This window comes from Equus przewalskii, chromosome 1, assembly GCF_037783145.1.
Source record: "Equus przewalskii isolate Varuska chromosome 1, EquPr2, whole genome shotgun sequence".
Lineage (NCBI taxonomy): Eukaryota > Metazoa > Chordata > Mammalia > Perissodactyla > Equidae > Equus > Equus przewalskii.
Genome location: NC_091831.1, coordinates 28469399 through 28484502, shown reverse-complemented (window position 1 = coordinate 28484502; position 15104 = coordinate 28469399). Strand labels below are relative to the sequence as shown.

General features: G+C 39.9%; 1 protein-coding gene across 13 annotated transcripts in view; it reads left to right on the top strand.

The window, feature by feature from the left end:
- Positions 1–14645, top strand: part of BTRC (beta-transducin repeat containing E3 ubiquitin protein ligase) — a 167035-nt gene extending 152390 nt beyond the window's left edge. For all 13 annotated transcript variants that reach the window (XM_070608801.1, XM_070608819.1, XM_008520887.2 and 10 more), the window contains 3 exons: positions 533–611; positions 7786–7978; positions 9873–14645. In XM_070608801.1, the coding sequence (XP_070464902.1) occupies positions 533–611; positions 7786–7947 (241 nt within the window). In that variant the 3' untranslated portion in view covers positions 7948–7978; positions 9873–14645. The remainder of the gene's footprint in view (positions 1–532; positions 612–7785; positions 7979–9872) is intronic.
- The last annotated feature ends 459 nt before the right edge of the window (positions 14646–15104 follow it).

The following is a 15104-nucleotide window of genomic DNA, read 5'->3' as shown; positions in this document are numbered from 1 at the left end:
CTGAGGAGACATGACTTATAATTGATTTTTAGAAGAGCTAAACTTTTCTTATTTAAATCAAAGTAGGAGGATTTGCTTATATAAACTCTCGAGTTCTTAAATGCACCCCAGTCCTCTGGTACATTTGACCTGGGCCATTCTTAGAATTGACCAGAAAGAAGATGCCTCAGAGTTGTAGGTTTCTAGGTTGAAGTGATCTCTCATATCATTAAGAGGTCTGATATCTCTTCTTGACCCCAAAGTATGATATAACTTTACCATTCACTATCTTCAGTGTGGTTAAAGCTAACCTATTTCTCATCTTTAGGTTAATCACCTACATTTTCCCCTGTTAAGACCAATAACTCAACACAAAAATGAATGCAAGAACCAAATCTCCCAGACAAAAAAGGTTTTATATATTCCTGTGAGCTGCATTATTATATAAACTATATCCACCATACATATTTAGTGCCATGACTTTTTGCTATTCTTCCTGTGTTGCTTTAATTTTACTTTTAACTAAGATTTTGGTCCCCTTCTTGATCTTTAGAAAAATTAAAGTGTGGGATCTTGTAGCTGCCTTGGACCCCCGTGCTCCTGCAGGGACTCTCTGTCTACGGACCCTTGTGGTAAGAGCCTTGTCATTTAGAGGGGGTTGGGGAGCAGGAAGGGGAAGAAATTAAACATAGATGTGCTGTGGAATACAGACCTGGATTTGATAGTTAGAACTTCCCAAAACCTATTACTAAATGGAAAGGCAACCAATACATGATAATAAAATATGTTTATATAGCACCTTTCATCCAAAAGTGCTTTAGAGACTATGTATGGAGAGGAATGTGGCAGCTGTTTAACAGCTGCACAGCAACTCTACACAACACTTTAGTACAGGAAGTGAATAAGAATTCTGTATCCTCCAGAAACAGTAGGGGGTACTTAGGGAGAGAGAACATAATTACTCAAATTGGAACCTGTCCAGAATCTGAGGACCTGCACACCTCTGCCTGCAAAAAGTGCCCAGGGAGTCTGCGTGAACCCCCTGGTCAGCCCCTTAGTTCTGCATCCTATTCAAGGCATGCTGCCTCCAGCAACTTGAATCCCCTCTTTTTTGGTCTTCATATACCCCCTTACCTGAACAGCTTGACATTTGAGGAAAGAAGTGACTCAAAAGGGGGAATGTCACCTTTGAAAGCTCTCAAGTCTTTTATTTATCGTGGTGTTCACCAAAGGCCCAGATTAGAAAATGGCCTAAGGTTAAAAGCTGCTTCCATTAGAAAAAGAAGATTAAGTGGGGCACTAGGGAGGACAGCATCTTTGGCACAACTCAGGAAAAACAGGAGAGCAAGCATTTGAAGCCCAGTGTTCTGAATCCTGACTCTCAACGTTTAGGCAGTCTCTGCTCTGGAGAAGGGAGGGAGAGATTTCTTTGTCTTCCTTGTTGGAGTTAAAGCTCATTCTTTCAGCACCAGATGTGGCTTACCTGCACATTTCACACATTTTTGAAAACGTTTACTTTCATTAACTTTATAATTAATCTAAGTCTGGTTTTTGAAGTGTAAGTTACATAGAGCAAAATTTGCCCCTTTTTTAATGTACTTCTATGAATTTTGCAGTTGTTTAAACACCACGATCAAGACGTAGAACATTTTCCATCCCCCAAAAAATGACACTTCATATCAGTCCCCTCTCCCCAACCCCTAACAATCATTCGTCTGATTTCTGTCCTATAGTTTTACTATCTTATGATTGTCATATAAATTAAATCATACAGTATGTAGCTTTTTGCATTTGGCTTTTTTCACTTCATTTGAGATTCATCCATGTGGTGGCATGTGTTAGTACTTCATTCTTTTTCATTCCTGAGTAGTATTCCATTGTGTGGATGAACCTGTTTGTTTATTCATTCATCTGTTTAAGGACCTTTGGAAGGTTTCTAGTTTTTGGTGATACTGAAAACATTCCCAGACAGGTTTTTGTATGTACATATCATTTCCATTTCTCTTGGGTAAATACCTAGGAGTGCAATTTCTGGGTCCTGTGATAAGTGTGTTTAAATTTAAAAGAAACTACCAAGCTATTTCCCAGAGTGGCATTTTGGGAGTTTGCAAATGCAAACCATTTTACATTTCCACTAACAATGTATAAGAGTCTCATTTTCCTCATCCTTGACAGCACTTGGTATTGTCAGTTTTTAAAAACATTATAGCCATTTGAGTGGGTATATAGTGATGTTTTAATTTGCATTTCTGTGATAATGATGTAGAACATCTTTTCATGTGTTTATCTTTTCTTAAGTGTCTGTTCAAATCTTGTCCTTGTTTATTTATTGAATTGTCTTATGAAGTTTTTAAAAACAGATTATTGAGATATAATTGACATATAATAAAGTGGACATATTTAAAGTGTACAACTTAAATTTCGATATATGTACATACCAATAAAACCATCACTTCAACTAAGATAATGAACATATCATCATGCCCCCTGTGTAATCCCTTCTTTCCCTCCTACCCCACTTCCCACTGCTCCAGTCCCCACGCACACTGATCTGCTTTCTGTCAATATTGATTAGTTTGCATTTTCTAGGGTTTTATAAAAGGAACCTACAGTATATGCTTTTTTTTGCCTGTCTCTTTTCACTAAGAAGAATTATTTTGATATTCACCCATGTTATTGATGTATATCAATAGTTGATTCTTTTTCAAAAATTGCTGAGTAGTATTCCATTTTCTGGTTATACCACAGTTTATTTACCCTTTTGCCAGTTGATGAAAATTTGGGTTGTTTCCAGTTTTTGGCTTTTACAGATAAAGTTTCTATAAACATTTATGTACAAGTCTTTGTATGAACATATGCTTTCATTTCTCTGGGGTAAAGCCTAGCTGCAGAATGGCTAGGTTATATGTTAAGTGTATGTTTAATATTTTTAGAAAAGTGCCAAACTGTTTTCCAAAGCAGTTGTACCAATTAGCATTATTGTATAATAGTGTATGAGAGTTCCGATTACTTCACATCCTCTCCAATACTTAGTACAGTCTTTTCGAGTCATTCTAATAAGTGTATTGTGGTACCTCATTGTGATTTTAATTTCCGTATCCCTAACGTTAATAATGTTGAGCATCTTTTCATGTGTTTATTTGCTGTCCATCTATATACTGTGGTGAAGTGTCTGTTTGAATCTTTTGCCTGTTTTTTTAATTGAGTGGTTTTCTTATTATTAAGTTTAGAGATTTCTTTACATATTCAAGATACAAGTCCTTTATCAGATATGTGATTTGCAAATATTTTCTCTCAGTCCGTGATTTGTTTTTTCATTCCCTTGAAAGTATCTTTCAAAAGCACAAATTCTTAATTTTGATTAAGTCCAATGTATCAACTTTTCTATTATATCTTATTTCTATTATATCTTATATCTTGCTATTATATCTTTAAAAAACCTTGTCTAATCCAAAGTCACAAAGATTTTTCCTGTGTTTTCTTCTAAAAGTTTTATAGTTTTTTGTTTGTTTGTTTTTTGAGGAAGATTAGCCCTGAGCTAACATCCATGCCCATCTTCCTCTACTTTATATGTGGGACACCTGCCACAGCATGGCTTGCCAAGCGGCGCCATGTCAGCACCCAGGATCTGAACCGGCAAACCCCAGGCCGCTGAGAAGCAGAACTTGCAAACTTAACCGCTGTGCCACTGGGCCGCCCCCAAAAGTTTTATAGTTTTAGGTTTTACATTTTGGTCTGTGATTCATTTTGGGTTAATTTTTGTGGATGGTACAAGGTATGGATCACAGTTCATATGCATATCCAATGTTCCAGCTCCATTTATTCAAGACTATCCTTTTTCCTCTTGCCTTGCAGCTTTGTCAAAAATTGGTTGATGAAGCTTATAGACCTGTTCAGTTCCATTGGTCTTTTTGTCTGTCTTGATGCCAGTATCATACTATCTTGGTTACTGCAGCCTTTTAATAACACTTGAAGTCAAGTAGTTTAAGTCCTTCAACTTTCTTGTTTTTCAAAGTTTTCTGAATCTTTTGAATTTTCATGTGAATTATAGAATCTGTTGGCCAATTTCAGCAACAAAAAATCTGCTGAGATTTTCATTAGGATTGTATCTCTCTGTTTGTTTAGGTCTTTTAAAATTTTTCAGCAATGTTTTATAGTTTTCAGTATGAAGGTCTTTGTCATATTTATCCCTAAGTATTTAATATTTTTAATGATATTGCAAATGTTATTAAAATTAAAATTTTAATTTCTGGATTGTTCACTGCAAATATATAGAAATACACTTCTTTTCCAATCTGTGTGCCTTTCATTTCTCTTTCTTATTTTATTGTACTGACTAAAACCTTCAGTACGGTGTTCAAAAGAAGTGGTAAGAGTGAATGGGGGGAAGGCATTTGGTCTTTTACCATTTTTATATATATATATATAGATATAAATTAGCTATAGGTGTTTTGGTAAGTACATTGTCAGGGGATTAGGAAGTTCCTTTCTGCTCCTAGACTGCTGAAAATTTTTATTAGAAATTAGTGTTGGGTTTTGTTAAATGCTTTTATCTGCATCCATTGAGATGATCATATGGTTTTTGCCTTTGTTCTGTTGGTGTGTTGCATTGATTTTTTTAGTGTTAAACTCAGCTTTGCATCGCTACAGATCCTGTGGACATTAAAAGGATAATGATAAAACAATACTATGAACAATTCCATGCCCCAGAATTTGAAATCTAGATGAAATGGACCAATTCCTTGAAAGATATAGTCTTCCACAGCTCACTTAGGAAGAAATAAACATTCTGAGTAGCCCTATACCTATTAAAGAAATTGAATGAATAATTTATCATCTTCCAAAACAGAAAGCATCAGGCCCAGATGGGTTCACTGGTGAATTCTACCAAATGTTTAAAGAAGAAATTATACCAGTTCTCTACAATCTCTTCCAGAAGATAGAAGCAGAGTGAATACTTTCTAACTCAGTCTATGAGGCCAGCATTACCCTAGTACCAAAACCAAACAGATGTTACAAGAAGAGAAAACTACAGACCAATGTTTCATGATCACAGAGCTCATTTATATCTTGTAAAGAGTGTAAAATGGGGGGCCAGCCTGGTGGCGCAGTGGTTAAGTGTGCATGGTCCGCTTTGGTGGCCCAGGGTTCATCGGTTCAGATCCCAGGTACGGACATGGCACCGCTTGGCAAGCCATACTGTGGTAGGCATCCCACATATAAAGTAGAGGAAGATGGGCACAGATGTTAGCTCAGGACCAGTCTTCCTCAGCAAAAAGAGGAGGATTGTCAGCGGATGTTAGCTCAGGGCTGATCTTCCTCAAAAAGAAAAAAAAAGAATGTAAAATGGTGCAGCCTCTATGGAAAACAGTATGGTGGTTCCTCAAAATATTAAAAATAGAATTACCGTATGATCCAGCACTCCCACTTCTGGGTATATATCCAAAAGAATTGAAAGCAGGATCCCAAAGAGATGTTTGCATACCCATGTTCATAGCAGTATTATTCACAATAGCCAAAAGGTGGAAGCAACCAAGTGTCCATCAACAGATGAATGGCTAAACAAAATCTGACGTGTATATATATATATATACACATACATAAGAGAATATTATTCACCCTTAAAAAGAAAGGAAATACTGTCATATGCTACAACATGGATGACACTTGAGGACATTATTCTAAGTGAAACAAGCCAGTCACAGAAAGGCAAATACTGTGTGATTCCACTTATATGAGGTATCTCAAGTAGTCAAATACGTAAAAAGTTAGAAGATGGTTGCCAGGGGTTGAAGGGAGGGGGAAATGGGAAGTTGTGGTCTAATAAAAGTTCTGGAGATTGATTGCACTTAACGCTACTGAACTATACACTCAAAAAGGATAACATGGTAAATTTTATGTGGTTTTTACCATAATTCAAAATAAAATGTTTTTTTAAATAGTAATATAATAGGTAAACACACAATTGCAAGACTAATATGACTTTATTAGGTAGAATTTTTTTGGTAATATTTTGAACTATTTGCTTCAGATTTGAGTATGGTTTTGTCACTGTCCTTATGTTTAGTGATTTCACAATAAGGAAATTTCTAAAATTATTTAAAAGCTAGTAATATGCCAGTGAAATGAACTAACTCTTAAATTTAAAAAAATCCTCATCAAAATATTAGCAAATTGAATCCAACAACATATGGAAAGAATTATACACCATGACTAAGTGGCATTTATTCCAAGTGTGCAAAGCTGGTTTAATATTCAAAAATCACTTAATGTAACCCATCACATCAAAAAGCTAAAGAGGGGCTGGCCTAATGCTGTAGTCTATGGCTGGGTTTGCACGCTCCGCTTCAGTGGCCCAGGGTTTGCCAATTCAGATCCTGGTCACAGACCTGCACTGCTCATTGGGCCATGCTGTAGCAGCATCCCACATACAAAAAATAGAGGAAGATTGGCAACAGATATTAGCTCGCGGCCAATATTCCTCATCAAGAAAAAAGGCTAAAGAAACATCACATGATTATCTCAATAGATGCAGAAAAGGCAATTGGTAAAATCCATTTATGATAAAAACTCTCAGCAAACTAGGAATAGAGAACTTCCTCAACTGCATAAAGAAAAATGCAAATTAAAACATGAATAAAATACAACTACAAACTTACCAAAATAGCTAAAATTTAAAAGATTGACAGTATCAATTTGTTAGTGAAGATGTGTAGCAATTGGAACTCTGATATACATTGCTGGTGGGAGCGTAAATAGGCACAACTTTTAAAAAACTGTTTTGCCATGTCTGCTAAAGCTAAACATATACCTACACTATGGCCCAGCAGTTCTGCTCCTAGGTGAAATGAGAATGTATAGCCATGAAAAGACATGTATATAGATGTTCTTATCAGCTTTATTTATAATAGCCAAAATTACAGTCAGCCCAAATGTCCACCACAGGAGAAAAGGCAAATCATAGTGTGTTCATATAATGGACTATCAACCAGTAATAATAAAAAGAATGAAGCACTCTTACCTGCAGAAGCAGAGAGGAATCTTATACCGTTGCGTAAAAGAAACCAGGCACGGAAGAATACATACCATATGAGTGTATTTATATGAAATTCAAGAACAAGAAAAACAAATTGATGACGATAGCATTGGGATGAAGGTAGTATTGACTAGTAAGGGGCATGAATAGTTTCTGGGATGCTGGAAATATTCTACATCTTGATCAGCAGTGCTTGGTTAGCACTGCTAATGGTGTGGTAGAGCAGGCTTCCACCTGCTTATGAGAGCCAATTGTTAAATTTTCATGAATTTTGCAAGCTGGTTGACCTTACATGGGTAGTTTTAAATTGGCCAGGATAGGAATTTTTACACCATGAAAATGTACAACTGCTTTTACAAATTGAGAAGAGTTAATTGATAAACATATAACAGCACACCACTTGTTATTGCTCATCAATCCTTGGCCTCTGATCGTAAAAGAATTCTAGAGATACAGGGAGAGGATAAGTTGAGGGAGGTCCTGAGGAATGTTCTCGTTCAGCCTAAGCCAAGGACAGTCAGCAATGAGAAACTAGCATACTATTTGACATGTCTCAGCTCTAGTGGATGTTACTTTGTGTATGAAATTAACTGCCCAATATTTGACTTTCCATCTAGCCTTTAATCCAGCTTTTTTCTATGAATTCTTGAAAGAGATAAATGGTAAATTACCAGCATACCATACCTTTCCATAGACTCCTCTGACATGTTGCTGAATTTGTGTCCTTTTGATTTTGAGTAGTTCAAAAGTTTTTGTTTCTGCTTCTTTAGGAACATTCTGGAAGAGTTTTCCGACTTCAGTTTGATGAATTCCAGATTGTCAGTAGTTCACATGATGACACAATCCTCATCTGGGACTTCCTAAATGATCCAGCTGCCCAAGCTGAACCCCCCCACTCCCCTTCTCGAACATACACCTATATCTCCAGATAAATAATCATACACTGACCTCATACTTGCCCAGGTATGAAAAAGAATTGTGTACATAGCACTCTGGATAGGAGATGGAGTACTGGCTGTAAGGTGTTACTAGCTCATGGAGCCTTCTCATGCCCTTTATCTTTCCAAGCCCTATAAAGCCAGCCTCAGTTCTAGATGATTCTTGAACTAGATCTAGATGATCCTTGTGTAGTGGAACTAATGATTTCTGCCCCAGTTATCTAATAGGACTGTTAAGAAAATAAAATGAAATTTGAATTAGTTTCGAAACTAAGAGTAATGACCCCAAATCCTGACTTTGTAGTTAACCAAATCGAACCAGTACCTATAATTGAGACCCTTTAATCCAAGTAGATAATCTAACGTGTGAATGGAAAAATCACTTGGTGAAATATCACACTGACTTCTCACAGTTCTGCCTTGTCAGTGTCATTTGATTATAAAAGGTAGCTTTTTTATCCTTATCCTCAGGCCCCATCCCCTCCAAAAAAGAAAAGAACTGTCTTTTGACCTTGGAAGTAGCTATGGAGTTGGTGAAAACTCAGTGTATTCTCCCACTCAAGTCTGCATCCTCCCTCTGAGACATGAAAAGATCCTAGAATTCATCTTTATCTATATTATGGTATATTCAGATCATACCTTGTGTCCTAACCAGTTCAAATACATTAATTAGGTTATTGCTCATTTGGGAAAACCGAACTTTTTTTGGAAAAAGCTACTGGGGAGCATTGCTGTCATTATGATTTCTCATTTCCCATGCTTGCCTCAGTTCTTATGGCAGAAGTACACATTTAATACACTTTTCTGCACATCTTTTCGCACTGGTTCTTCTGAGTGAGGTGGTTCATGCCCTGGTAGGCTCGCTTCAGTGCTTAACTTCTCTCACAGAGGACAGCTGCTTCCGCAAGTCACACAGGCAGGCCTGGGTGAGAGTCCTAGCTGTGTCCCCTTGGGCAAGTAACCTCCCAGAGCCTCGGTCTCCTTATTAGTAAAGTGAGTGTTGCAATACCTACTCCACAGAGCTGTTGTGAGGATTGCATTGAAGTCTTATATGTAAAATTCTTAGTGCTTAGCACAATGCCTAGCACACAAGGCCCTCAGTAAAAAGTGGTGATTAGTGTTAATGTTGTAATCATCAAGTACCTATCCCCTCCTTTTGCCAAAATTTTTTCCTCCCTAGATTTCTATGACATTTTTCCATTTTTAATATTCTTTCTGGCTCTCTGATTATGTGTGCCTCCTCCTCTCACCCTTAAAACATAGACATCTCCTAAGAGTCTGTGTCAGGCTTTTCTTCTTTGTCTAAGTTCCCTTGTTTGGCTGCCTTATCTCTTGGGAGCAAGGCTTCAGCTGTCATCTCAATGTAGATGACTCTCAAATTTGTGTCTCTAGTCCCAACCTCTGCCTTATCTCCAGGCCACGTTTCCAGCCACCACCTACACATCTATCCTTGAGGGTACTAGGAGCATATCTAGTGTACACATCTAACAATCATATTTTCCCCTCATCTACACTGTCAGTGCCCTCTAGACAAGCAGCAAGACAGCTTCAACCAACTCCCCTGCTTCTGCTAATGACACAACTGTTCCTGGCCACTCGGAGCCAGAACCTCAGAGCTGTCCTTACCTGCTCTACCGTTAGATGCTACACCCACCATAGTCACTCTTAATCTCAAGACATCAGAGTCACTCTGTGTGAGCACTACTGCCCTGAGCATGTTAGTGAGCCCTGCCAAGTCCCCAAACAGGCCATGTAGCCTTCGACAGAAGCTCCTGCGTGGCATGGGCAGAGAGCAGGCATTAGGAAGGACCTCTGAGCCTTTCTCCCAGTTGATGGCTAGGTTAATATTCTTCTCCTCTTAGAGCAAGTAAGAAATATAGGGAAAAGGACTAATGACTATTTGCTCTGTTTTCACACAGGACTCATTAAAGTTGCAGTATTTAACGTATCTGCCCATACCAAGATGAGCAACAACCGTAACAGTCAAACTACTACCCACTTTCCCGGACTAGCTGAGGAGTGGGACTTTGAGACTCCTGTTGGGACACAGTTGGTCTGCAGTCGACCCAGGATGGTCTACTCAACACAGCTGACTGCTTCCGTGCTGCTATCAGAAGATGTCTTTTATCTTTCGTGAATGATTGGAACTTTTAAATCGCACCTCCCCTCCCCTTCTCCTGTCCCCTCTACACTTGTTTTTTCCTCATTTGGTTCCAGACAAAGATGACTTATAAATATATTTAGTGTTTTGCCAGAATCTCTCTTGCTTTGCCATTAAGCAGAAGAACTAGTTTCCCTATGTAGCCTACTGGGAGATACCCACTTCTAGGGGACAGGGGGATATGACTTTAAGCCAGACAGCACCCAGTGTCTCCATGTGAACTGCGGGAGTGCCCAGCGCCTGGCAAGATCAGCCCTGCCCTGCTATGCTTAGGAGGAGACAGCTGTCTGTGTAGCCTCTGGGGCAAGAAAGAGAAAACAAGGATGCACACACTGGAAGATCTGGGCTTGTTTCCTTTCATCTTTTTCTCTGTTTCTGTTCCTCTTCCCCCTTTGCCCCTCTCCCCTTCAAGCTGTTTCTCTGCTTCACCTGAGAAGAAAGAGTATGAAGAGAGTGTCGTCAGTTGGCGTGAGGCAAATCAGCTAGAAAATGTAACACTTGGAAGAGTTAAATGTGTTCAGCCAAAATTTCAAACCCAGGCTTTTGCTGCAAGTGACCCTAAGTGGCAACAATGGATTCTCAGACATGGTACTCTCATCATACTTGCAACTCTTCTCTCTTCTCCTCCTAGCACGGCCCCCGGCCCCCCACCCAAAAAAAAGGGAGGGGGCAGAAATTTCCTGGGCTCCATCAATGGCTGCATCTTTTCTGGACTCAGCAGTCTCCTCGATTCCATGTAGAGTGTGGAAAGCAGTTGCTGATTGCATTTCCTCTCATTAACAATTAGATGTGTAATAAAAAGCATTGTACTTCATCTTAAATCACTGGTAAAGCTCAGCCTACGGAAAGGTTTGAAATGGCCAGAGCCAGTCGCTCAGTGCGTTCTGCATAATGGTTCACGTCTCTGATTTCCTCATCAGGGCTTGTGAGCACCCAGGCGCCTATATTTTGCCAAGACCACTATCAGAATAGCTCAAGAGGGGTGGTCAGGAGTAAACGTTGATTTCTTTTTCATTTAGACCAGTAAATATCATCTCTCAGAATTCAGGCTAATCATCTCAACTTTGCACTGCAGAACTTTCCTTCTGCTTTTCAGTATTTACAAAAGGCAAAGCTGCCAGAGAGAGAGGATCAGGGTGAAGTTTGGCACACAGGGTTTATTAATGAGGCAGAAACTGCCTTCTCTTTCCTTTTCTTCCTCCTCCTGGCCTTATTTTACTCTCCACTCTCCCCAGTCAATAAAATTTCTCTGGCAGTTGGTGAGCAACATAAACAAATGGACCTCAGCAAGGGCCAGGCTAACCTGGCCACTTGAAAGGGAGCTGTATGGGCTTCAAGTGCAGGGTGCGGGTGCCGCCCCGAGCTGGGAGCACAGGGGCTACTATGAGCGTGTGCTCAACTTGTGTCCCAGAGCAGGAGTGGACGTGCACCAGCATGGGCACGCTCATCGAAGGCCTCAAGGCCACAGTGCAGTCTCAAGTTTCCCTTCGAAGCTGAGCAGTCAGGCCCATTGTTTCTGTTCCTAATTAAAGCAGTTGAGTAGAAGAAAGCCCCTTTTTAACCAGCTGCTGTAAAAACATCAGAATAGGAGCTAGCTGCAGGTGACCTCAAAGCCAAGCCACCTTTAGTTCAGCAGAGGAGAAAGGGCAGAGAAAACCATCTTCACTCTTCCCTCTGATTTGCAAGAAGGTGTCCTCTTCCCAAAATGTGCCCAGACTGAATGTTGTTATTTCATATTGAGAGGCAGATTATGCATATGCATTTTTCCTTTCCTGCTTTATGAGTGCTTTTTAGCTTTTAGTTCCAGGTTATATTCAGAAAATATTTCCCAGTGTAATAATATGTCATTGCCTGGGAAATATTTTCTGAGTATAATTCCCTTCCCAACTGCCCAAATGCTACAGAGACATGTTTTCTATTTAGCCACTGTCAAGGTTCCTTGTCTATTGTGTTGACTGTTAATGGCTTTGTGATTGGTTGAGGATTGTGCTACAGAGGAGGCAGAGTGCCATCATCAGCCCTGAATAACACAGGTCAGACATTGAAGAGGCGTGGATTTCAAGCTGTTTCAAAATATTGTCCAATAGCCATAACTTTACTAGCCCTTTTGTTATATGCTGCTATTCAAAAGTGGGAGCTGTTGAATATTCATTGGTGCCTGGGGTTTTGCTCTCCCATCTAGGTTCAGTTGAAGGTGTATTGTTTCTAAGACTGTTTTGAAACTTGTCCAGTACCTCATAAATGAGATCGAGGGTGGACCCTGCAGTCTGGAGCCATTAGCTCCGTCAAGGATATTCTCCAAGTTGTCCTTTGCTGCCGATGGAAATGGGAATGAAGTTAAGTGGTCTGAAAAACTTGAGTCAGTCACATCTCTCAGCTCTGGGGGTCATTTACCAGTTCATTGTAGAAGAAATAATCAGGTAAGTAGAAGTTCATTTCCAGAGAAGGTAAACCCCACTTACCATCTCTGCATGATTTCAGTGGGAATTGATTATCACTAATCCCCAACTGGGCTAGAATAAATGTAAAGTTTGACCTTTTTAAAAAGGAAGGAGAAACAAAGAAAGTCTCAACACATTGAAAGGATTGGTAGAAAGGAGCTGAAGGTGTCTCTGGGCTCTGAAATGAAATGTCTCCATTGTAGATTAGTCTCTTCTCACTAAAATTCAAATGTGGGCCTGAAAGAAACATTTCTTAAAGATGGGAGGGAGCTCTTCCAAAGGCGGGCAAGGAGTGTGTGCCTGCACCTCCACCTGGCAGTTCTGTGGGCACGTGCGAGCTCTGTTCCCACCGGGGCTGCTTAGACAAAACCAGCATGCCTTGCTGCACGTATGTGTATTTCCACCACTGAGAACATCCTTTTATGTGCAATTTGAAAGTGGACGTGAGTGTCCTCTTTCGTGGGACACCTTCTACACTTGTAAAGGGTAATGGGAAGGGGAGGCCTCTTACACTTGTCCCTTGGCAAAATTCTCTCTGGTGACTCTTCACCAGAAACTTCAGTGACAGGGACCCTTTGGACCTCTATTGACAAGTAATAAAGTCTGGCCCTCATAACTTGTTTCTGAATTGGAAAAGACCTTGGGACCCCTAAATTATTCTGTTTTCTGCTTGAGTAAGAAAAATCCTTTTTATTTTTCTTTTGTAAAATCAAAAGCTGAAGAGATGAAAGTATGCACTCTTCTCCTTTGCAGTCTCCTGGTGCCCATAGGTCTGAACAGCTATGGTCGTCTCCTCCTTGCTTAACACTTGATTGAATGTGGAAACAAAGGGCTTGGGGTAGACGGGGTGGAGAGTATTGGAAATAATTACGGCAGTTCTTTCTTTCCTAGAATTAGATTAGATACCTTGGTATTGTTGGCCTTCTTGGCATCTTCCATTTACCTTAGATGGTAATATCTTCCTGCCTGAAGTGGGAGCATTTCAACCCAGAATACTGTATGCCTGAGAGGCTAGGCTGCAAGCTTGATTCTGGAGGAATCCAAGGTACTTCCAGATGGAAAAGGGGATGTTGAGATACCCACCGCCTGTGACCATCATGCTCTTTGATGATCAGGTTTACCATATGACTTTAATCCACATTTCTGATCTCCCTCCTCGTTTGGATCAGTTCAACAGACTTTCTAAGAGCTGGAGAACATGAAAAGGTGCCCTTGCTTCTCCTTGCCTTCCTCTCTTACCTCCTTACCTCCTAGAATAATTCTCACTTCTAACAAGTTCACCCAAAGCCTACAGGCTAAGTTAATCTCTCTGGGCTTCATCCACACACAGCTGATCACTAACAGACCAGATCCCCTTACTTTATCCACAGTCTCGACATAATCAGTGCCAGGAAGACCGGCATCTCTTAGGGGAATAAAGCTGGGTTTTGCTTCTTGTTCTTTTTACCTGTAGTTCATTTGTGACTTCAGAATCCTTGGAACTGAGGAGAGAAACCAAAAAAGCATGACTATGGCTGCCTGATTTCAGTTGGAACTTAATGCATTGATACCCAGAAAACCTTTTCTGTTGGAAGTTGAATACCTATGATCTAAAATTTCATGGAGGCAGATGACATCTAAACGCACCCAGCTGGGTCTTAAGCTCCTGATTGGCTGTGTGTGTGTAAGGATCAGTGTAATAAATAGCACTATAAATGTCAATGCTCCTCTGTCCCTTTCCCTTTTTGGACACTGAAGGAAAAGACCAACAAGAAGGGTCAGACCTCTGGGTACCAAGGAAACTAACAGCTTCCCAAATCAGTGATCACTCAAGCCCAACCCAGACTGTTCTGAGGGATGTTCGCTGGACTCCACTATGGGACAGGCCTGGCAACAAATGTGAGCTTCCCCAAGAGCTTTCTGTTGATTCAGCCTTTGTTCTCTAGACTCTTAAGTGCTGACTGCTTTGAATTTTGTGATTATGTTACGGTGATGTGTAGTCAATGTACCAATATGTTCACAACCTAGGATCATGGTAATGTAGTGTGTTTTGGTTTTTTTAACTGTTCAAAAAAAAGTAACTTAAATTACAAATATAAGATTAAAGTGAATTTTTTAAGTGTCTTGTCTCTTTGCCCCGACATCAAGAGGACAATGAATATTTCAATATACAAATTGAGGGAGTACACAGATACTTTTAAGATAATCTGACATGAGAAAGCAACATTGAGAGAAGTCAGGGCCAAATGGTGTGAATAAATATGGGGTGCCTTGGTGTACAATTAGTATTCCATGTTGAATTAAATTGAAGCCAAAGTGATGTCTAATTTGGGAACTTGTCACCATAGCCTGAGCCTACTACAACTCAGCCTGAGCCCAGAACTTAAATTTTCCTTTTCCTTAAATTTGCCACCTTGATGGGTAAGAAGACTTGGGTTTCCCTTGCAACCCATTTGGTCAGTTTCTAGACAGGCGAGTTCACATTGGGGAGCAATTTCCAGAGAAACTCCAATAAGCTATAAAAATGAAGAGAGCATTGACTGGGGAAACCCACCCCCCTTACCTCCTTA